This window comes from Protopterus annectens, chromosome 6.part0 (genome assembly GCF_019279795.1).
Source record: "Protopterus annectens isolate FY-2018-M chromosome 6.part0, PAN1.0, whole genome shotgun sequence".
In the NCBI taxonomy this organism is placed as follows: domain Eukaryota; kingdom Metazoa; phylum Chordata; order Ceratodontiformes; family Protopteridae; genus Protopterus; species Protopterus annectens.
Genome location: NC_056737.1, coordinates 33,203,166 through 33,228,652, shown reverse-complemented (window position 1 = coordinate 33,228,652; position 25,487 = coordinate 33,203,166). Strand labels below are relative to the sequence as shown.

General features: G+C 41.0%; 1 protein-coding gene across 3 annotated transcripts in view; it reads right to left on the bottom strand.

The window, feature by feature from the left end:
- Nucleotides 1–25,487, bottom strand: part of RPAP1 (RNA polymerase II associated protein 1) — a 2,926,740-nt gene that overhangs the window by 2,313,179 nt on the left and 588,074 nt on the right. For all 3 annotated transcript variants that reach the window (XM_044073828.1, XM_044073829.1, XM_044073830.1), the window contains one exon: nucleotides 2,266–2,437. In XM_044073828.1, the coding sequence (XP_043929763.1) occupies nucleotides 2,266–2,437 (172 nt within the window). The remainder of the gene's footprint in view (nucleotides 1–2,265; nucleotides 2,438–25,487) is intronic.

Genomic DNA, 25,487 nt, shown 5'->3' with positions numbered 1-25,487 from the left:
CAGCTAAACATTTTATTTCATTACTTGACATATCTATAGTAAATTTTAAGAAGTTTGTAGTTGACTCAAATGTATTTTAGAAATTCTTATAGCATAGCTCTATCCCTTTTCCAAATCATAAATATGTCATCCACAAATCATTTATAATAATAGATACGTGCAGAAAATATATCATTGTGCAAAACATAGGTGTCTTCCCGGTGTGCCATAACAATGTTGGCATATGAATTGGCACATGACATGCCTATGGCCACTCTGTTTTTGAAGAAAATACTGATCAAACATAAATACGTTGTTCTCTAGAATGAGTTCTAATAACAAACACACATTGTCAATAAACTTGGATGTACAAGTAGAATGTAACTGTAAATAATCTTTTACATACTGAATGACAATGTTGTTGGGTATAACAGTGTTTTTTGAACATTCTACAATATGCCAGATGTGGATGACAGAAGTCACAGACGATCCTCAGTAATGCATTCTACAGCATGCCAGATGTAGCTGGCACAAGTCACAGATGGTCATTACTAACGTATTCTACAATATAAAACATACAAGTGGCACAAATCACAGATGGTCTTCGGTAACACATTCTAAAACATGCCAGATGTGGGTGGTTCAAATTACAGATGATTCTCGGTAATGCAGTCTATAATATGCCAGACGTGGGTGGCTCTAATCACAGATGATCCTTAGTAATGCATTCTACCATATGCCAGAAGTGGGTGGTACAAATCAGAGATGGCCTTCAGTAAATAATCAAAGGACTGCTGGTCAGTTAGAACAAGTTATGCAAGTTGCAAACACCACTCCAGACAACTTCATGAAGTTTATCTAAGCAGCTCGCCTCCCTGCACTGCCAAGAGCATATTAGGTGGGTTCACGTTAACTAACCTTGTAGTAATTCCCAGCATTTCTGATGTGCACACTAGTATTTTTCTGTGTGCTGCACCAATTTAGACTTGTTCATATCACTTCAGCAGTGTGCAACTCTTTTTTTTCTCATTTTTATGCAAAAGCATTTTGCTCGGATGCTTTTTTTTTGTATAATGCCAACATGTTGGGTTTGGAGGGTGGCCTAATGGTTAAGGTGCTTACCATAAGGTGCAGGGTTTGAGTCTCACAAGGGATAATTGGCTAGGCTTAAAATGGCTCGCAAAGGCAGTTAACTTAGTACTAATCTATGAACCTACGAACCTATGTGCAAGTCCCGCCTCTAAATCACCATTAACTGATGCATGTTTGCAAACTATAAAGAAGGCCTTTTGATCAACACAAATAATTTCTAATTCCAATGTATACTTCAAGAAGGAAGAGATCCGCGGTGGTGGTCGCCTCACAGTAAGACCCTGTCCGGTTCGATTCTCAGCTAGAGCGTCTTCTGCGTGGAGACATGTGTGAATGGGCGTACCTTCATTGAAGGTTGTGCGTCAGGGCTGGCAACTCGGCACGTAAAAATCAACTGCCAATCATTAGCAGACTGGAGTTCCGCTGTGGCGACCCCTAACCGGGAAAAGCTGAAAGACACATACATACATACTTCAAGAAGGAAGAGAAGAAATATGAAATAATAAAGGGTTACAACTTATCTTGGTAAACAAGACATGACGTTTGAAAGGGACACTTACAGAATATGTATAAAGGCAGAACAAAATAAGGAAATCTACTAAGACTTGTATAAAGCAGGAATTCTTCTGTGATTATTTCAATGCATCTCGCATTGGATAAACCAGTTGTACAGTACAGTGACAATGAGTGATATCCTCATAAAAAGAAATGTATTAAAAATTAAAAGGAGACAAAATACATTATCCTAAGCATAGCATAAAGATTAAGACCATTAGGTCCTTTAACTCTTCTGCACCAAAGTTTAAGAGAGGATTTCAGTTAGCATATACACTATTAATAAAGGATGACATTTCCCTCCTTAAATACCCTGGTTAGAAAAAAGTGGAATACAATTTAAAATTAAGAGGTACATTCACAAACTTTAATCATAGAAGAATTAGAACAATTAGGTGAAAACAATGACTTGGGGAAGCAGTTGATAATGAATACAATAAATTATCCTCCAGAATAAAGCATACACTGTGCATGGCTATTTTTAAAAACAGATTTAATAAGAGTAACAATGATGCAGTTTTATGTATTGGTAACATAAAAGTGATCATTACCACACTCTTAATGAATCTGCTGAAAGTCACCCTCATTACTACAAAAAGCATTCCAAGTAATTAGAAATAAAAATATGTAATGACTCACCTCTTTTGCTGTTGGTAAGCAGTGATTCAGATTCAGGGACCTGGCCATCACTTGCACTAGGTACAACATTTGAGAAGCTGGAACAAACTCCTGCTGATCTGTCCCTTTCTATCGCTTTCTTTGCAGCAATGTTCTGAGCAAATATACTTTTTCTTGCAGATGATGGTCTAGTCTACATTAACAGAAGCAAAAAAAGATGTCAAGCAGACCTCTGTGTTTCAGGACTGTACAATGTCATACACACCAGCCACCATCATTAGCAGCTCCCCAATTTCCCCAGTTCAGTGTCATCAGCAGACTAGAAATGTCCTGCTAGTGAGAACATAAACAGTGCTACAGTCATACCAAAGATAATGTGTACTACTACATACTTTTTCACACTGGCACACTTCCACTCAAGAAGAGAAAATGCTAAGACACACCATTCCAGAAACAGAAATACACAAGCATTTGTCAATGGTACATTTTTTACTTCAAATGGTAACTGCAGCAATACCAAAACGGCACAGAGAAGGGACAGAGAGAAAGGGGGAATATTAGCCATATACAATAAGTGGCATTCTGCAAAGCTTATCTGCATGGCATTAGTCTGTTTTACACATGGGCTGTACTGTCAGATAAGATAAAAGCAAATTCCTTTTATAAACACCTTTATTAACTTACCAAACTGAACAATGACATTGGTAAACATTCAGTTACAGAAAAGAAAACAAACCATTTTAAACATTTTTCGTTGTCTTCATGCACTATACAATGTGTTGTTTTTAACAATTATTCACTCCAACATTACATAAATCTGCCTTCCTTAAATTTCTATGTAATTTGCTCCTTCCCTTATCTAAAGATCTCATCTCCAGTTATTTTATCTCCTTTACAATATTCAGTATTTCATTTACGGCTGGTTTAGATTTTGATTTCTACTTTCTAGTAATTGTTTTTTTGGCAGGCAACTGTGTTAAACTTAGCAAGGTCTTGCTATGCCTAGGTAATTCAGATCTTAGATCCTGGCTCAAAACGATTATTTTCTGAGTTACAGTTAATTGCTCTCCCAACATTTCTGACAAAGTTCTCTATGAAATTTTTAAAGCCTGCTAACTTATTACATTCTCAAAATGCATATTACCAGTTAAAAGTCTTTTCCATCACATCTCCAGCAATAATTTAACTGAAGTCTGCTTGGGGTATAAACATACGTATGGAAACACTTCCATCCACAAATCCTATATCTTCTATTCTTTGCTGCTTACTGTGGAGCAATACAGATATCATGCTACTGTTCCTTTGTAAACTGCCTTTCCAGTCCGTCTTCCCTATCATTTCTAAACTCTTCTGACTAATTCTTACAGTTGTCATGAAACATTTTATACCCCCTACTATGAAGGGGTGCTGAAATGTTCTAAGCCTGACCAACTTTCTAAATTCTGAGCATTATTTTGCCTCTGTAGCTGAAATAAGGGTTATTATATCTTGTAAAGTGCCAATTTGCAGAATCGTAATGATATGTTTTGACACTGTTTCAGATCACGGATTGAACCATGTCAATGAAAGTGTGGAATTTTCATATGTGGAACTCTGAGCCGTCAAGTTCCTATTCCTGCAGAAGAAAACTCCAGACAGAATCCATGAATGTATGATACAAACACTGAGTGACAAGTGCCCTTCTTATTCAACTGTGAAAAAGTGGTGAGCAAACTTACTGGAAGAACTAGCTACTGTTGATGAAACATGGCTGCACCACTATGATCCTAAGACAAAACAACAGTCTACGCAGTTCTGGCACTCAGGTTCACCAAGCCCAAACAAGTTCAAGACCCAAACGTCAGCAGGAAAGGTCATGGTCACAATGTTTTGGGATCAGGAAGGTGTTGTAATGACCATCTTCCAAGGGACCAAACAGTTGATCCAGAATACTACTGTTCACTCGCTGTGCAGATTAAAGGAGGCTTTGAAAGAAAAAAAGGCGAGGGAAGCTGTTGAAAGGAGTTCTCTGTTTGCAAGAAAATGCACCTGTTCACAAGGCTGGCAAAACAACGGATGTTTTGACAAAATTGGGATTTGAGTGCATAGACTATTTACTCTATTTACCAGATCTTGCTCCATCTGACCATTTCCTGTTCCAAAACCTTAAAAAGAGTTTGAAAGGGTAGCAATGTTCAAGTGATTCAGAGGTGATTGCAGCAGTGGAGCAGTATTTCAGTGACCAGACTTCAGACTTTTTTTTGGCAGGGTCACAGAAACTTCAGACATGATGTGCCAAGTGTGCTGAACTTCGGGTGAATATGCTGAGTATCTTGTAAGTTTCATTGCTCCATGTCATTCCCTTCTTGGTCGGGCTTAGAACTTTTCAGCACCGCCTCATAATTATTCCTCTTTTAACAGCATTTTCTGGTCTTCAACATAGCACTCCCCTATCACTTTCTCTTTGCCTGCACTCTGCTACTAATCCCTGTTAGGAAGGCAGTATCTAAACACCTTTTCCTGTGAGTCCTGCATGAACAATAGTGTCCCAAGTTCAGTTATCTGCCTTTCACTGTCCTCCCCAAATCCCTGTTTGGTCCCCATGTATCCTATTATGTCTATCTGCTAACACCTGCATAAAAGTACAGTTTTGTACCTACCATAAATGTAGATGTCCGATAGGAATGCATCTGCAGTCCTTACAAATGGGTAGTCCTGTTGTCAGGCAGCCCTTCGGTCGGCCGGATTCCAAAGTCTGGGTCTGGCCTCGGCTGGTGTCGCACTTCACCCGACGTCATCGCTGCAGTTTTTCGGGTATAAAGGCATCAGCCGACGCCATCTTCCTCAGCGTTTCTTGCCCCAGATGCCAGGTGCCCTCTTGGATGGCTAAATTTGGATAAATGCCAATGTTTCCAAATAGTAGAGAGCAAACACATAAAATAAGCATGTATGTACATATATACAAACAAATACACCATAATAGATCCCCCCCAAGCTAGCTGAAGGATGGCAAATACCTTAGGAGTACCACAGAGGGGAAGGTGGGTGGGTAATCCTGACTGCAGATGCATTCCTATCGGACATCTACATTTATGGTAGGTACAAAACTGTACTATGTCCTTCAAGGATGCATCTGCAGTCCTTACAAATGGGTAGAATACCATAGCTAAACTAGGGGAGGAGGAAAAAAGGAGAGATTATGGTGTAGTTAGGATCCCTTGCAAAACAGCAGTGGCAAAACCTGCTCGGGATCTAGAGTATAAAGGTAAATTATAATGCTTGGCAAATGTATGCACGGAGGTCCAAGTAGCAGCCTCTATAATGTCCTTGGTAGCCACTCCTCGTAAGAAAGCTGTGGTAGTGGCTGTAGCCCTTGTGGAGTGAGGCCTGATGTTCTCTGGAGTTTTCTTTCCATGGTAGGAGTAACAAAATCTAATGCAATTTCCTATCCATTTGGACATTGTCTGCTTTGAAATTGGTTTTCCTTCCTTTCCTGTTGCATATGCTACCAGAAGCTGGTCAGTTTTTCTATTGGACTTGGTCCTGTCCAGGTAGTAGCATAATTGTCTATGTACATCCAAGGTATGCAAGAGTCTTTCTCCCCTGTTCTGTGGGTTAGGAAAGAATGTAGGTAGGTGGATAGCCTGATTTAAAGACACTCTGGATACCACCTTAGGCATAAATGTAGGATTTGTTCTCATGGACACTCTATCTTGATGGAAGATCAGGAAGGGTTGCACTGCCATTAATGCCTGTAGTTCAGAGACCCTTCTTGCTGAGGTGATTGCCAGCAGGAAAGCAGTCTTCCAGGATAAGTATTGCAATTCTGCTGTTGCTGCTGGTTCGAAAGGGGGAAGTGTCAATTCTTCTAGCACAAAGTTCAAGTCCCATGCTGGCAATGGTGGTTTCCTGGGAGGTTTTACATTTTTAATTCCTCTCAGAAACTGTCTGAGCAGAGGATGAGAGAAGACAGGAGGATCCAAGCTGTATTCTGCTGAAATAGCTGATGCATGTATCTTGATGGAAGAATAGGACAGGCCTGTATGGAAGAGCTCTGCCAAGTACTCCAGGATGTTGGCTATGTTTACCAGTGCCACATCTTCTCCCTTTGCAGCACTCCAAATGAGATATCTTTTCCATTTTGCTGCATAATTCTTTCTTGTTGAAGGTCTACGAGCCTCAAGGATTATGTCTTTAACCCTTTGGGATAAATTTGGGTTAATTGCTCTTATGTAATGTTCCAGGCAGTTAGCTGCAGAGTTTTCAGGCTTGGATGCAGGATGTTGCAGTTGTTCTGTGTTAACAGCAATGGGATCAGGGGTAGTGTCCATATTTGTTCCCGAGACATGCTCCTCAGCAATGGGTACCAATGTTGTCTCGGCCAGTCTGGAGCTATCAGAATGATCCTTGGACGTTCCTCTTTGATCTTCAAAAGCACCTTGTGCATCAAAGGAAGTGGTGGGAATGCGTATGCTGTCAGGTTTTTCCAACTGAAAGATAGGGAGTCCACCTTCCAAGCAAGTGGGTGGTACGTCCTTGTGCAGAATTTCTTTAGCTGGTGATTGAGTGGGAATGCAAATAAGTCTATTTGTGGTAATCCCCATTCTCTTGTGATGGCTTTGAAGATGTCCGGATGCAGCATCCATTCGTGGGCATCTGTGGTAGTTCTGCTTAACATGTCTGCTAGAATGTTTTCTTTTCCTGGTACAAAAATTGCTTGTAACTGAATGTTGTAGCTCAGAGCCACATCCCATAGGTCCAGTGCCAGCCAGCATAGAGGATATGAATGTGTGCCTCCCTGTTTGTTGATGTACCACATAACTGTGGTGTTGTCTGTCCTTATCATCAACTGACCTTCTTGGAGAAATGGTCTGAATGACTGGATTGCCAATTTTACTGCCAGCATTTCCTTTAGATTTATGTGCAGGCGCAGCTGGTCTTGAGTCCATAAGCCTTGTATGCACTTGCCCAGCATGTGTGCCCCCCAACCGAGGTCTGAGGCATCTGTCGTGATGGTTTGGCTTGGTTGACTGTTGCAGAAGGGCAATCCTGTGTTTGATTGACAGGCCTGAGCCCATCATAGGAACTCTTGCTTCAGGCATGGGATTATTGGATTTTTGGTTTCTAGGCTGTGCTTGTGTTGGGACCACAAATTCTTTAGGTACCACTGTAGCTTTCTCATATGCAGTCTGGCATGAGGGACCAGAATTATGCAGGATGCCATGAAGCCTAGGGCTTGTAGTACTTTTCTTGCAGTTAGATGGTTGTGCTTTGTTAATGCCAAGAAGTAGAGAGGTAGTTGCTCTTTCTTTTCTGCAGTTAGGAATGCCATTTGTTTTGATGTGTCCAGCTCTGCACCCAGAAAGGTTATTCTTTGGGATGGAATCAGCCTTGACTTTTTTATATTGACTGTATATCCCAGGGCTTGCAGCAGGTAAATAACTCTTTGTAAGTCTTCTGTTAGCTTGCTTTTGTTGTCCGCTTGTATCAGGCAGTCGTCCAGGTAGGGATAAATTTGGATCCCTGAAGTCTGCAATGAGCAATTACTGATGCCAGGCATTTCGTGAACACTCTGGGCGCAGTAGATAAGCCAAAGGGCAATGCTGAGAATTGATAATGCTCTGATCCTGCAAGAAATCTGAGGTATCTTCTGCAAATTGGTCGTATGGGGACGTGCAGGTATGCCTCCTTGAGATCTAGAGTTACCAGCCAAGACTCCTTGCCCAGCATGGGAAGAAGCTGCTGTAGGGTCAGCATTTTGAATTTTGGAACAATGAGGAATGTGTTTAAAGCGGACAGGTCGAGAATAGGCCTCCATTTGCTCTCTTTTCTTGGTACCAGGAAGAGTCTGGAGTAAAATCCCTTTCCTTGTTCCATAGATGGTACCTTTTCCACAGCTCTCATTCTTAATAGTTGAGATATTTGCTTTAGAGCTTCTGCCCTTTGAGTAGGTGGTAGGTTTGGCATTCCTCTCTTTCCTGGTAGAGTATGGAAATGGAACCTGTAACCTTGGTCTATAGTTTGCAAAATCCATTTTTCCCTTGTGATGCAATGCCAGTTCTTTGAAAATAAGGTTAGCTTTCCGCCTAAGGGTGCTTCCAGTTGTTCCCTGGTAGGCGGTGCCACAGCCAAGTCACTGTGATTGTGTTGTTGTAGTGGTGGTGGCTGCGTCCGTGCCTTGCTGGTTGTTACCTTGCCACTGGCGTCCCCTGTAGGCACCCCTGGATTGGTTTCTGCCTCTTGAACGCCTATTCCTGCCTCTCTGTGTCTTAGAGGAGTCCGGAAATGACCGATTCTTGGAGGGCCAGTTCCTGCTAAACCTTGGAGGTTGAACCTGTAAGAAATCTTTCACTGTTTGTACAGATTTCGCCTTCTCTTCCATCTTTTTTAGTACCTGCTGTGCAGGGGAACCAAATAAATTGACCTTGTCCATGGGTGCATCCAAAAGCTTTGATTTGACATGGTCTGGTAATGCCTGCTCTTTCAACCATGCATGTCTCCTGATAACTGTGCCAGTCATGGCTGATCTAAAGGAAGCCTCCAGTGCATCATAGCCACATTTTAAAGAATGGTTACTAACCTGCTGTATGTTATGTACTATTTCCTGAACATATTTTTTATCTAAAGATTCTTCAGAGGATAGCTTTTTAGTTAACTGGTCAAGCATAAACTCTTGATATTGAATCAGATGAAATTGGCAGTTCAAAGCCCTAGCTGACAAAGTAGCAGAGGTGTAAACTTTTTTACCCCATCTCTCTAAGGACCTGGATTCCCTTTCAGAGGGGAGGGGGTTTTTAGTAGATGTAGTTGCTACAGCTTTAGGACCCTGGGAGATAGTCTCTGGGTCTGCAAAAGGAGCCTTGTATAAATGGTGATGAGTGTCCGGGACCCTGTAGAACCTATCGGGCTTAGCAGGGGCCGGAGGTAATGAATCAGGAGCAGTGCAAGCATCATTAAATGCATCATCTACAACAGAAAGAACTGGAGGTATAGCTAAAGGCCTATGTTGTGGCAAATGTAGAAAGGTTCTAAGCCTTTTTCTGGAGTTTGAGAAATCTTGGCCCTGCCACTGAAATTGTTCCCTCATAGCATGCAAGGTTTCCCCAAAGGAAAATTCCTCAGGTGGAGAGGCTGAAGGAATGGACTCTTCAGCATCACAGTCTTCGTAAGGGGAATAAGGAGCCTCAGGAGGGTCTGTATGTTCTGAGTCATCAGAGGAATCATCTGTGGATACTGGCTCAGGGGGCTCTGCTCTAGGCCTCTTCTCTGGAGGTGGATGAGAGGTCCTGTCTGGATGAGGCTGGGATCCACGAATTAAAGAAATGAGATCCTCAGCCAAAGAAAGCATATGGGAACTGGTGCTGGGCCTGTGAGAGGGGTTTGGCAGGCACCGTTTTTGAAGCTTTGGCTGCTTTAGCCCTGGCAAAGGCCTTAATAGACATGGCTGCAGGAGGCCTAGCAGCTCCACGTGCAGGGGTTGAAATATCCAAGGGAATAGTGTCTGATAATTCCTGAGAAACCGCAACAGAAGGTTGGATTTCAGAAGCCGATTCTACCAGGTTAGAAGAGGCCTCGGTAGAAGGCATGGTTTCGGCTGAAGAAAGAACCGCTTGCTCGGTTTTGGCCGAAACAGAGACACTCGCGGTTTGCTTATCCGCGGTTTCGGCTGAAACCGCGGACCGCGAGTGTCGGTCCTTTTCTTTGCGTTTTTTGGTAATTTGTGTAGTCGGAGGATCCGACGGCATAATATAGGCAAAATCAGAGCCGAAAAACTGCTCAGCAAACTCCGAACGACGTCTAAGCGTCCGTCGGTTAAAAGAGGCACAGGCTAGACAAGCTGCTACGTCATGGTCTGGGCCTAAACAAGGTAAGCAGTAGGAGTGGAAATCTTTATGAGGTATTTGTTTCCCACAAGTTAAACAGTTATTCACTTTTTCTGACATCGGCTGAGGCAAGAAAGAGTCCCCAACGGGGTACTTAGCTTTTTAGAAGTCTTCGAAGTAGTATTCGGTAGTAGTAATCTCTGGATCTGACCGACCGGCACTTGCGAACAGCTTCTGCTTCGGGCGCCACGCGGCAAGAAAGACTGAGGAAGATGGCGTCGGCTGATGCCTTTATACCCGAAAAACTGCAGCGATGACGTCGGGTGAAGTGCGACACCAGCCGAGGCCAGACCCAGACTTTGGAATCCGGCCGACCGAAGGGCTGCCTGACGACAGGACTACCCATTTGTAAGGACTGCAGATGCATCCTTGAAGGACATGCATTTATAAACATGGTTTAAAATAAATATCAGTCTGTAGGATGGAGACCATGGATCACTGTCTCCCCCCAAGATTCTACAGGTTTATATCCTCCTTCAGGTTTTTATGACACAGAACTTACCACCCTCTACTATCTTCCCCTCCTCCAGTTTCTATGCCTCTAAGGGTAAGCCATTATTTCCCAGTATTTTGTCCTTGGCCATCCTATCCCACACCCATTTAATTTACTATTTATCCACTGTTCTTATTAGCCCTAAAGCCTTGGAATCTCCTAGTTTCATTCTCTTAGTCCTTTCTTCTCTCATATTAAATTCCTCTGCATACATCTCCTGATAACATTCTCTAAATCCCTGCAAGATTTATCCCAGTATACTTTGTATCTCCCTCCCTTTAATAAATTTATTTTATAGATTCCTCTTTCTACTTCTTGCTAAGTCGTAAAATTTTGCTTGCTTTCGGTTATTACTAAAATTCATTCTTTCTAACATTACTCTTTCCCTAAAAATGCTCTCATCCTACCACTTCTGTGATAATGGTTTTAACTCTCCTTCCTTTTCTTTCTCTTTGTTTCCCCCTTGTCACCCCCTCTGCAATTCTACCATCTTCTCCATCATCCTTTTCCTGTTGATCCCTCTAATTATTTGTCTCTCCTTTAAATATGTTAGTATCCATTTCCTAATTATCTCCTACCGCCTTCCCAGCTCTCTCACCCTGACCATTCTACACTTAATTTAATCTATGTATTATTCACTATATCTCTTCTCTCCTTTCCAAGATTTGTACTGGGAGCCTCCACTGACTGTTGTACTGGGAGCCTCCACTGACTGTCCACTTCTGATTATGTTTCCCACCATTGCATGGTCCATTAGCCATCTTCCTTAGTACTTACACATGCTCTACTGTGATGTAAACCCTATTAATTCTAGACTAAGATTTATACCTATACAAGTACAATATGTGCCCCTCCTCAATTTCATCCTTGTACCCCATTTTCCACACATGTATTCGTACCACATTTTCCAAGTACTGCTTTAGAAAGTATACCTCTTTGGTTAGTCTCTTCACCCTTGACCCACAGTCTATGTTCCCTCTATTTGTTACTATGTTCCAGTCTCTAAAACAACCCCATCCCCTTCCTGAAACTTCCCAATCTCCACCAAGTTTCCTCTCAAATAATTATGCTATAAATAATTTATATCCACTATGGTTATCCTTCTTTCCTCAATTGCTCCCTTAATCTAATCCCTGCATTTCTCTCTTTTTATCCTCTAGTCCTCCTCCTATCTCTAATGATGATGTTTTCCTCATTAGGAGCGCTGCTCCTCACTGTTTTCTTTTCTTCCATGAAGCACTGGCCACTATGTTATAGCCCGCCCCCACCTCAGCTTTATGCTTTTCCTGTGAGAGATACATCGCTTGTAGAGATACTATCTGTGGCTTAGCTCTTCTTAAATGTCCCAGAACCCTCTTCTCTCTAAGATTTCTATCTCATTCCACTTATATTCCCTAATTTGATTTCAATTATCAGATTTCTCATTTTTACATTCAGGTAATTTCTCCCCTCCTCCTTTGTACTACCCTTTCTCCTTGTTGTCCTCTCCAACTTCCCCATCTTTTCATCGTTGTGCTGTCCTCTCTACCCTGACACTTCTCTTTCTTTTACATACCAGCAGCTTCTTTTTATTCTTTACCCCTTTATGCCCATACTGCCCTTCCCTCAACACTACATGCATATTTACAATGTCTTTATAATACATATCTCTTCCCATCGTTTCTTGTAACTTGTTTTTCCAGTCTTTCTCCCAGATCTTTTTTTAACCTCCTTTGATTGCTTCTATAGTTTTCATGCAATGTTTTACATGCACTACTAATTAACCTTTTTTTAACATCAGCTTCTGTTCTAGATTCAGCTAAAAAAACTCTTAACATTGCAGGTCTTTCAATTATGACTCCCCTTATCCTTTCCTCTTTGCCTATACTTTGATATCAATTTCTGGTAGGGAAGGCAGTTTCAAACCAGCAGTACAAACCTCTTCTTGGCATCATCCCATTCTACTACAGTCCCCCTTTAGTTATTTCATCCAAATGCTTTGGTTCTTTTGCCAGTTTTCACCATAAAATTCCAGCCCCCACTTGCCTATTTTCTGTACCCCTACTTGAAGCCATCCCTACTGGCAAAATCTCCTTTCTCTATTCTTGGTTTGGCTCAATAACTAAAATACTTTATGATAATTTGCGAATATAATATTCAGCATGGTCATTACTGTTCTTATTAAGGATTTGCATCCAAAATCCCACTTTCTCTTTATTTCTTGGAACACCCCCCTTGCTTCATCATCAGCCCTTTGTATTTTGAATTATAACCTTCTGCTTGAGCTATGTACATGAACCTTAACTGTGTAGCTCTAAAAAATCCCTTCAAATCAGGTAATCCTAAATCACTTAGTTCTATTGGATGGATTAATTTATCCACTTGACTGCTGCCCTCTTCCCCTTCCAGATAAATTCCTTCAACTCTTTATTAATTATTGTCCACAACTTCTCCTCTAGTTGATAAAAATATGCCTGACTCGTACAGAAAACTTAAGGAACCAAAAATATTTTCACTGCTTATATCTTACTATCTACATCCATACAGAAGTACTTCCAGTTTGTCAGTTTTTTTAACTACTTTCTGTTTAGTCTCTTTACACACATCCACAGCTGCCATAACAGAAGCCTTTTTAATCCATACTTCTAAACACTTTGTTTTATCATGTCCCCATAACTATGGGTATTGCTAAGCCAGTTGTGTGCAGATACATAATTTATCACCTTTGTTTTATGATCATTAATTTTATATTTCGAAAAGACTTGAAACCGTCTCAGAATTCCACAACACTGAGATGTCATTTTCTTTCATCAGGTACAAAATAATATCATCTGCAAACAAAGCCAACTTTTCTTGATTGCTGGACCAATTATATCCTTGTATGGGTGGCCATGGTGGTGCAGCGGTTAGCATTGTCACCTCACAGCAGGAGGTTTTCCGGTTCAATTCTTGGCTGGGGTGCCTTCTGTGTGGAGTCTGCATGTCCTCCCTACAATGGCGTGGGTTTCCTTTAGGTGCTTGGTTTCCCCCCATACTCCAAAGACATGTAGTAGGTGGACTAGACAGACTAAAAAATTGGCCGCAGGTGTGAGTGCGTGTATGAATGAGTTGTACAGATAACTACCGCAGCAGGGTTAGCCACCCAGCAGTGTAAACCTTGGCTCCAGATGATTGTCGCTGTTGAAGTGACACCCCGACCCAATGTGCAAAATGGAAAAAAGGGTTTGAGGACGGAGGATGGATTTCTGGATCCTTATTTTCTTTGCTAATGACTCTAAATATAAAACAAATAATTAAGGGGGGGGGGATACCCCTGCCTGGTTCCTCTGGTCAGACTCAACTTATCAGAGAAGGACTCTCACAATTTACTTATTTCCTCTGATCCTCATATATCCTCCTAATTAACCTTATTATCGCATCAGGGGAATGCAAATGATTCTATTGCCCTACACATAAAATCCCAGCTTCCTCTGTTGAATTCTTTCTTACCCAAATGTCGATCTGGTAATATCGAAAAATTAAAACAGTAAATGGCCAATTTAACTTAGGGAATGAATTCCCTCGTCTGTAAAAAAAAAAAAAAAAAATTTAAACCAAAATAAAGTAAGGGACTTCACCCCCCCATCCCCTCCACCCTCTTAAGTAAATATACCAACTCCGATATTGTTCTACAGAGGGGAGAAAGGCAAAATCCGTATAACGGCCAAGGGAATTCTTTCCCTGCATTAAATTGGCCGTTCACGTTTTTTTGCTTTCGCTATTTCCAGACTGATGTTTAGGTATTCGCTAACCTAAATGTTTGATCAGGTAATAGGAACCCATTATAGACAAACACTTTATAAACTGGTTTAAAATTGAAATGGGTCTATATGAAGCTGGGTCTGATGCATCTTTACTGTCTTACGTGTTACAGCCACCACAGCTTTCTTTCAGGATATCGGTGCTTCTCCTCCTTTCAAAATGTTTACTAAACAAAACCTTCCAGATCTTTACCGCTCCCTTTCTTCCTAACTTCCAGACTCCCATAGGAATACCATCTCTTCCTTCAGACTTCCCTAGACTGATTATGCATTACCATTTTTACCTGATTTTCTCCTATGTTTTCAGCCTCATCTACCTCTAACCTCCGCAAATATTTCCATTTGTGCTCTTTCTAGATTTCCACATCTCTTTGCATTATACAAATTTTCATAAAATTTCCTAAATATCTCTAAAATGTTTACAGGATCTCAAGTTATTTTCTCTTGTTATAAACTCCCTAAGTATGGCAACAAACCCTTCTACCTTTTCTTGCCTAAGTCCTCATCTAGCTCTAACCTTGGCATTAAGTCTTCCGCAAATATTTCCATTTGTGCTCTTTCTAAATTTCCACATCTCTTTGCATTATACAAATTTTCATAAAATTTCCTAAATATCTCTAAAACATTTACAGGATCTCAGGTTATTTCTCTTGCTATAAACTCCCTAAGTAAGGCAACAAACCCTTCTACATTTTCTTGCCTAAGTCCTTGTGCTAAAAGTTGTTGTGCACCGGAGTTATCAAAAAAACAGTTGCTTAACAGGAATCTTTCTAATCTCAAGAAATTTATGCAGACACTCGCTTATTTTCTCTTTAGAACTCTGCATCTGCATTTCTTATTCTGTGAAATTCCCTGTATTCTGCAATACTTTAAACTCAATCAGCACTTTTTAACCAGATCACCTTCCCTTTTATTTCTACCCTATTTGAAAATTTCATTTTCATTTTACCCCACTCACTCGCTATAACTTCTAAAGAAATTTCTATGTCCCTAATAACTCATGAATAATTTCCACTACCCTTTCCCTAAATTCCTCCCTTTTTAACAGGAAAAAAGTGCCAGTATCTCAATTTTACATCATTACCCTGCATTTTTATCTTAGTTCTTTATCAATGCAGGATTAGAAATGGCTACTGGATATGTGTGTCAAAGTTTTCAATTAAATGCACATGCCCAGTTATTGTGCCTTGGGGAATAATATGTAAATTCTGTCCCAGTTCCTATTAGTGAATTCACATTTTCCATACAAAATATTTACACAAATTTCTTTAGAAATCTATGCTCTTATGTTATATTTTCCCTTCTAGGTCCCCACAATACTTCCTCACTATTGCAAATCAAGTTCCAGTCCCCACCTACAAGCAATATTCCCTGCTGAAAGCTGATTATTTTTCCCAAAATGGCAAGGTCCATAACAGCAGTTTTTGGTGGAATACAAATACATGCCAGTATAACTTTCCTCCCTTGACAATAGCCTCTTGCTGGTACAAATCTACCATTATTGTCTTTTTTTCCCTCTTCAATCACCATAGGAGCCCCTCTGTAGGTGGATTGGATACTCTAAATTGGCCCTAGGCATGAGTGCGTGTGTGTGTGTGTGCCTTCCATGGAAGGTTGGGCGCCGGGCTGGCAACTCGACACCGTAAAACTTCACTGCCAATCATGAGCGGACAGACGATTCGCTGTGGCGACCCCTAACCGGGAAAAGCCGAAAGAAGAAGAATTACTTTTTCCATTGTCCCTATTTTGCTAAATATCCATCCTGAAATGCTTTCTTTGTCAAATTCACATGTTCATTTCCTTCCAAATGTGTCTCCTGCAGCATTGCTATTTACACTCTGCATTTCCTAATATAATTTGATGTTCTTTCATTTTTGTCTAAACTTGTAAGGCCATTCATGTTCCCAGCTAAAACTGATAGTGTAGCCATTTTGACAAAAAGCTACTGTGCCCATCTATTATTGACAGTATTTTGAATGGGTATTTCCAACATTTGTGTTAAATGGACATACTAACATTTAGCAAGCTAAACTTTATACAATTGCTTCTTCTCATCTCCACTCGAGTCTACGTCACAATTTTCAAGACTTTTTGTTTTAATAAAAACCCTTAAATAAAAACTAAACATATTTTCAGTACATCCCATCCACTATTACTGAGAATAAGCGCACTAAACTATACATCTCTTCAAAAAATGAAGTTTAATCCTCCACATGGGAACTGCCCCAAATCAACAGCTACACTCACAGGCATTACTTAACCTCAAATTAAGGTAACCCACATTAAAGCACATGCGACAGCTTGTGTTCCCACTTACACTGATCAGAGTCTTTTTTTTATCTGTATTCCCCCCAATGTGTATGCTTTCAGAAAACATTAAATATTAGCCCTAAAAACTGCCCTATCATTAAATAAAAGTAAACTGCACGATGTTCTATTAAATGCATTAAAGTATTAAGGCTGCTAGCTCTTATTCACTTCCTATAATTTCAAACTTTATTTTTCACTAAACTGCTTTTCATTGCATCTTTAAATTTTGCATTTCCCTCTGCAAAGAATGCTCAGAACTCTCAAGATTAATTGCCTGCACCTGCAGACAGCTCATCTCCATGTAAAAGAAGCCAGCAATAAATCTTTGTAAATTTCACTCAGAACAGAATGTGTAACAGCTAGAGACTTCCGGACTCCCACTGAATATTTGCCAAAGAAAAAAAAAACAAACCAACATCCTTGCAGATATGAGAAACTTAGCATTTTTACAGCTTTCATCATTTGTCTTGTTTTTCAAGCCCAATTGCTTACAAAAAACAATTGTTTATAGCTTAAGTTGAGGGCTATAATCTTCACATCAATCTTTGTAAAAAATAAGAGAAAATATCTGAGTAAAAATAAGAGAAAATATCTGAGTTCTACATATAATATAATCAGTGCACTTTTACACCTCACACCAACCCTAGCAGCTGAAGATCACCGCATTTGCTTTTGTCTATCCTTTCTTCTCTCGTTATACTGTAAAGTCTATATTTCTTACAACTAAAATATACCGGTTTACTTCGATATACTTAATACACATAAGAGTCACTGAAACGACTCCCCCACATTTAAAATACCCATGACTATATACTCCACAAAACTGCTCTACTATATATGAAATGCAGTTTATATCATGAAATGTTTTATACAAATACTAAGAACAAAAATATTTTACTTACAATTACTTTTTTTTATCTTTTAGAGTCCTAAACATTTATAAAAAACTAGGATACATGCTCTACAGTCCATCCACAAGTTTAGCAAAGTCAACAAAAGTCCAGTCTTCCTCAACCACTGTTTCTTACAAAGCAATATTTCACAACTGTGACTGATGACTTATAGTCTCACATTTACTCATTAAGTTCAATGTTGCTGGTCTTCTTCCTGTTCACCTCCAGACACTAATCTAAATCCACGGTAATCCTGATTCTGCTGGTCACCTCCTGTCCTTTTTCCTGTCTCTCAACCAGTCTTCTTTGGAACTTTAGAAAAGGGTCAAAGTCTCTCTATGAGCTTTATTTTTTTTTCTCCATGAGCTTTATCGTCAGAGAATGAGAAGTAGAGTCTGCCTCTGCTTGTTGTCTCACTTTGTTTGGCTAAACTTTTTTATTCCCTCCTTAGGCTGTTATGCATCCACAAACGTCTCTTTTATCCTCCTGAAAAATATTCTGAAGACAGCTGGATCTCACACCTGCCTCTAAATATTCTCTGATTGCTGGGATAAATTTGATTCTCTTCTGCCTGGTATACAGACAAAAAACAAACAATCATTTTCCACAAACACACTGCTGTTTCCAATTTTTAATACTTTTCCCTTCCACCAAAGTTTTGTCATGATCAACTCTCTACTATGATTGTATCTTTCCTAATACAGGTCTTGCCTGCTTTACTATGGTCAAGTTTAGAGCACACACTCGATGTGCCCTTTCAGTTAGCATAGTATATACCTATGAATTTGTGAACCTAACAACTACCAGGGCCTTTATAAGCACAGTTGTGCAACCCAGTTCAGTTTTAGTTTTGTCCCCATGTACCTTGGGCATCTATTTGGAGGGGTATACTAGTTAGGAGGTTACTAAAGGTTTTGTGGGTGTGTGTGTTAGGGAATAATTACTGTCAGCCTCTGTTCATCAGAGACATCGTTGGACAGAAGTGAATTTACAATATACCATCCAATGCTCAAGCATATGTTTGAATTTGGTCAGGGATAAATACACCTTCACATGTATGAGGAGCCTATTCCACAGAATGGGGATCCTAAGAGAGACATATCAGCCTCCTCAGCAAGTTCTATTTATGTCGCATGCAAAGTTTAGGTCCTTGGATCTAGTATTTCTGGTGCTGTTCATTTTGAGGAAGTGCATGAGATCCGTCAGGGCTGGATCCAAGGATGCCTTACATCCCAGGCATAGATCACTTCTCAGCAACCTGTAAGAGACTGAGTATAGGGACTGGGACTTAAGGCAATCTGTGTAGGGGCAGGGTGTTACTTCCCTAAACTCTCTTGGTGAGCAAACTTTGTGGGAGTTCATGACCAAGCATAAGCAACAGCTGGTACAAGCAGAAGGGGGCACTGTACTCAATGATGGGTCTGACAATGGCAAGTAAAATAGTACTATAACTTCCTTGGATGTGGATGCCATTCCATTAATTATAAGATGTGCAACACAGAATGATTTTCTTACTACCTTGCCTATGTGTTGGTTCACAGGAGATTGCTGGGCTCATGGCTTAAGAGCACTTACAAGCCTAGCCAATATCACTTGACTTTACCCAATATATGGCCCCCAGGGGCAAGAGGATGGCATGGATTTGTGCCTATGTAGTGAGTATCTTACAGATAGCCCCTGTCCATAAGGGACACAGACACTACCAGAGGTGTGAATTTGTGATTCCCCATCCATTGATCCAAATTGTGTTACAAGAGGGTCAAGGGAAGGCCTCTGCTTAATCTGAATTGGAAGCCTGTTCCAAAGAAGGAGCAATCCCAGAGACACATATCTGTCTCACCAGCATGTTTTGTTTGAGTTGCTAAGTTTAGATCCCTAGATCGGGTGACCCTCATGCTTTTTGACTTGCAAATGTGTAGCAGCTCCACCACGCCTGGATTTGTGAATGCCTTGTAAGTCAGGTATAGGTCACCCCTGAGTAGCAAGTAGGAGACAGAATAAAGGGATAGGGCCTTTAAGTCTGCCTGCATAGAACATGTTGTTTACACCCTGTATTTTCTTTGTGAGGAACCTGCAAGTGCCTAGTTAAGTACACACCAAATGGTCCACTACACTTTATTATTGGTCTAATGAGGGCTGAATACAGTGGGACTATAATTTCCTTGGATCTGTATGCCATACCTTTACTTATAATTTGTGCTACAGAGAAGAACTTCCTCACCACTGTGAACACATGGCAGTCAAGATTCAGGTTACTATCTATCTGTGTACCTAAATCACTCACCTCTGAGTCTACTCTTAGGGGTGTGCTATTGACATTATAAATTTGCAGGGGTATTTGACTTCCCAAAGGGTATGATAATGCATTTTTTCGCATTTAGTTTTAGGCGATGGTTCAAGTACCAATCATTTGTCTGATCTACACCCTCCTGAAGGATATCTACATCATTAGGGGGATTGAATGACTGTCCCCAGCCTGCAGTCATCAGTAAGCTTTGTCATACACAGGTCTTCTACATTAGCCTTGACTTCACAGACGTGTATTTCGAACAAATGTAGTCCCAGCACTGAGCTCTGTGGCACACCACTAGTAACTGGCCTTTTGCTGTATCTGAATTCACTCACTTTAACCATGTGTCCTGTCCATGAGCCAACTGGCTATCCATTGAGTAACATTAGGATTTATGCTCAGTTTTATATGTTTATTTACAATACCTGGGTGAGGAATTTTGACAAATGCCTTGGTCAGGTCGAGAGTACGTACTGTTTTACCTCATCCATGGCCTTAGTGACTTTCTCAAAGAAATCCAACAGATTCAATAGGCATGACCTACCCTTGACAAACATGAACTGGGTCTATTCCAGCATTTTGAGGTTTCCTATACCATTACTTAGTTCCTTGATTATTTTTTCCATGGCATTACATGTAAGACTAGTCAAACTTATGGGTCTGTAATTTCATGGGTCAGTAGACGGTCATCCTTTATGCAGAGAGATGACTGTTGCTGCCCTCTACTCTTGTTCGGACAAAGCCAGTCTGGAGGCTGTGGTTAAACAGAGATCCTACTGGACCTAATAAGTCCTAATTTAAGTTGTTTAAGAGGCAACCTGGTAAAGCATCAGGCCATACTGAAGCCGCGTTTTTAGCTTTAGACAGTGCAGTGACAACCTGTTCTTTGATGATAATTGGCAATGAAGTGGTAAATGGGCACTTCTTGGGGAGAACTGGGGGTGATGGGGGGGGGGTGAAATTTGAGCTGAATTTGCCATCCAACAGATTTTTTTACATCTTCCAGCTGAGTACAGGTGATGCCACCTACAACTAATTCTACATATTGTTGGCTACTGCCTTTAAGACTGCAGACATGCAAAATTAGTGTCTAGATATGTTCCCAGATTCCTAATTACAGGGTCAACTCTCAGGGGTGTTTTATCAATGGAATAATTAACCTGGGTGGATGATTTCCCAAAAGGTACTATATAACGCACTTCTTGGCATCAATTTCTTATCCATGGCTTTGGCACCATTGTGAAATGCCACTCCAGTTGCTTATTTGTGCTTTCATAAAATTAATACATCTGTTCCTTCCAGTTTCTTTGATAAATGGAAAATCATGGGTTTTCTCAGCACATTCTGTCTTCTAACTCTAACATTTTTTGAAACAGCTCTTCTTGAGAGGTTTCATACTCAGCCAGTCTTTTCTACATTTCAACCTTTGATTTTTGCAATTTATCACAATGTTTCATTTATTTTAACAACCTCAAAGTACATTTGATTTGTTTTTTCCTCTAAACTACTGAAAGCCATCTCTTATACCAAATCTGAAGCTTGAACTGACTTCTGCAGAACAGCTACAGGTTTCTTCCCAGTCAGTGTTTTTTCTTCACCTTTTCTGGCTGATTTTCTTTCAGGTTCTATAAATTTCTTCTTTGTTGGCATCCAGGCAGTGTACTTATTAGACAGTAATTGAATTTTACTCAAGCAGACAATATCACTGGCTCTTATTTCTCGAGTATTTTTTTTTCATCCTGAGAGAGCGGAAATTAAACAGTTAATCAGTATGCAGCCATCTTGAAAGTCTTACTGATTTGATTTCAATCATAAATCAAGAAAGAAAAATTTGTTTCTGAGTCATGGAAGCCTGGAAAAGTGATAAAGAATGGAGAAATAGTGATCTGATCTGACAATGACTACTCTGCAGAGACAAGACAGAAGTGAGATATTTCAAGCTAGAAAAAAGTACAGTTTTGTACCTACCATAAATGTAGATGTCCGAACTGGATAGCATCTGCAGTCATAACAAGTGGGTTGTCCTGTCGTCAGGCAGCCCTGCAGTCGGCCGGATTCCAAAGTCCGGGTCCGGCTTCGGCTGATGTCGCACTCCACCCGACGTCATCTTTGTTGGTCTTCGGGTATAAAAGCATCAGCCGACGCCATTTTCCTCAGTGTTTCTTGCCCCAGATGCCAGTAGCCGTCTTGCAGGCTAAAATTTGGATAGATGCCAATGTTTCCAAATAGATAGAGGTAAACACAACAATAAGCATGTATGTACATATATACAAACAAATACACCATAAAAGACTCCCCCCCAACAGCTAGCTATTAGGAGGGTAAACACCCTAGGAGTACCACAGAGGGAAGGAGGGAGGGTAATCCTGACTGCAGATGCTATCCAGTTCGGACATCTACATTTATGGTAGGTACAAAACTGTACTATGTCCTTCATGGATGCATCTGCAGTCATAACAAGTGGGTAGAATACCATAGCCAACTAGGGAGGAGGATAAAAGTAGATTATGGTGTGTTTAGGATCCCTTGCAGTACAGCAGTGGCAAACCCTGCTCGGGATCTGGAATATAGAGGCAAATTATAATGCTTGGCAAATGTATGCACGGAGGTCCAAGTAGCCGCCTCAATAATGTCTTTGGTTGCCACTCCTCGTAAGAAGGCTGTGGCAGTGGCTGTGCCCTTGTAGAATGAGGTCTTATGTTCTGTGGAATTGGTTTTCCATGGAAGGAGTAACAGTATCGTATGCAATTTCCTATCCATTTGGAGATTGTCTGTTTGGAAATAGCTTTTCCTTCCCTTCCTGTTGCATAGGCTACAAAAGTTGGTCAGTCTTTCTGCTATTTTTGTTCTGTCCAAGTAGTAGCGTAGCTGTCTATGTACATCCAAGGTATGCAGTATTCTTTCCCTCTGTTTTGTGGGTTGGGAAAGAAGGTAGGTAGGTGGATTGCCTGGTTTAAAGACACTCTGGATACCACCTTGGGCATAAATGTAGGATTAGTCCTCATGGACACTCTATCTTGGTGGAAGATTAGGAAGGGTTGCACTGCCATTAAGGCCTGTAGTTCTGAAACCCTCCTTGCTGAAGTAATTGCCAGTAGGAAAGCAGTTTTCCATGACAGGTGTTGTAGGTCTGCTGTTGCTGCTGGTTCAAAGGGTGATTGTGTCAACTTTTCTAGCACAAAGTTTAAATCCCAGGCTGGTAATGGTGGTTTCCTTGGAGGTTTTACATTCTTGATTCCTCTGAGGAACTGTCTGAGCAAAGGGTGCGAAAAACAGGTGGATCAAAGCTGTATTCTGCTGAAATAGCTGATGCATGTATCTTGATGGAGGAGTAGGACAGGCCTGAATGAAGAAGTTCGGCCAGATACTCCAGAATGTTAGGCATATCTAAGTTTGACACATCTTTTCCTCTTTCCGTACTCCAAATGACAAACCTTTTCCATTTTCCAGCATAGTTCCTTCTTGTTGAAGGTCTGCGTGCTTCAAGAATAATGTCTTTAACTCTTTGGGAAAGTTCTGGATTAGCTGCTGCTATGTGATGTTCCATGCAGTCAGTTGCAGCGTTTTAGGTTTGGATGTATGATGCTGTAGTTGTTCTGAGTTAACATCAAAGACATCAGGAGTATTGGCCACATATTGTTCCGAGACATGCTCCTCAGTAGTGGGTACCAGTGTTGTCTTGGCCAGTTTGGAGCTATCAGGATTATCCTTGGACGTTCTTCCTTGATTTTTAGTAGTACCTTGTGTATCAAAGGAAGAGGTGGGAATGCATATGCTGTTAGGCCTTTCCAGTTGAAGGAGAGTGAGTCCACTTTCCATGCTAGTGGGTGGAATGTCCTTGTGCAGAATTTTTGAGCTGGTGATTGAGAGGTGATGCGAATAGGTCTATCTGTGGCATTCCCCATTTCTTTGAGATGGTCTTGAAGATGTCCGGTGCAGCTTCCATTCGTGGGCATCCGAAGTGGTTCTGCTTAATATGTCTGCTAGAGTATTGTCTTTCCCGGTACAAATATTGCCTGTAACTGAATGTTGTAGCTGAGTGCCAGGGTCCACAGCTCCAAGGTCATTCTGCATAGGGGTATGAATGAGTGCCTCCCTGTTTGTTGATGTACCACATGACTGTGGTGTTGTCTGTCCTTATCATCAACTGGCCCTCTTTGAGAAATGGTTTGAACTTTTGGATTGCCAGTTTTACTGCCAGCATTTCTTTTAGATTGATGTGCAGGTGAAGTTGATCCTGTGTCCACAATCCTTGCACGCATTTGTCCAGCATGTGTGCCCCCCATCCTAGGTCTGAAGCGTCTGTTGTGATGGTCTGGCTTGGTTGACATCTGCGAAAGGGTAGGCCTGGGTTTGACTGGCATGCCTGAGCCCACCATCGGAACTCCTGTTTTAAGCATGGAATTAGTGGGATTTCTGTTTCTAGACTGTGTCTGTGTTGGGACAATAAATTCTTTAGGTACCACTGTAGTTTCCTCATATGTAGTCTGGCAAATGGGACCAAGATTATGCATGATGCCATGAAGCCCAAGGCCTGCAGAACTTTTCTTGCTGTTAACTTGTTCAGTTTTGTTAGTGCCAAGAAGTAAATAGGAAGTTCTTTTTGTTTTTCTGTAGTCAGGAATGCCATTTGTTTTACTGTGTCCAATTCCGCGCCCAAGAATGTCCTTGTTTGGGATGGTATCAGCCTTGACTTTTGTAAATTGACTGTGTATCCCAGTCCTTGTAGCAAGTAAATGACCCTTTGTAAATCTGTTGTCAGCTTGCTTTTGTTGTCCCCTTGTAGCAGGCAGTCGTCCAGGTATGGGTAAATTTGAATTCCCTGTAGTCTGCAATGGGCGATTACTGATGCCAGGCATTTTGTGAATACTCTGGGCAGTAGATAAGCCAAAGGGCAATGCTGAGAATTGATAGTGCTCTGATCCTGCAAGAAATCTGAGGTATCTTCTGCAGATTGGTCGAATGGGGACGTGCAGGTATGCCTCCTTGAGATCTAGAGTTACCAGCCAAGACTCCTTGCCCAGCATGGGAAGAAGTTGCTGTAGGGTCAGCATTTTGAATTTTGGGACAATGATGTATGTATTTAAGGTGGACAGGTCGAGAATTGGTCTCCAACTTTTTCTTTTCTTGGAACTAGGAATAGTCTGGAATAGAACCCTTTCCTTGTTCTGCTGTTGGCACTCTTTCCACAGCTCTCATGTTTGCTAACTCCATTATCTGGCGTAGAGCCTCTGTTTTTGATTTGGAGGTAGATTTGGCATTCCTCTTTTGACTGGTAAAGTGTGGAAGTGAAACCGTAACCTTGATCTATGGTTTGTAAAATCCACTTGTCTTTTGTTATGTAGTGCCAGTTCTTTGAAAATAAGGTTAACTTTCCGCCTAGAGGAGCTGCTATTTGTTCCCTGGTAGGCGGATTTAGGGTTAAGTCACTGTGGTTGTGCTGATGTAGTGGCAGTGGCTGTGTCTGTGCCTCTGTTGTTACCTTGCCACTGTCGTCCTCTGTAGGCACCTCCTCTGGATTGGTTTCTGCCTCTGGAACGCCTATTCCTGCCCCTTTGAAATTTTGTGGAGTCAGGAAAGGACCAATTTTGGCAGGCCAGTTCCTGCTAAACCTTG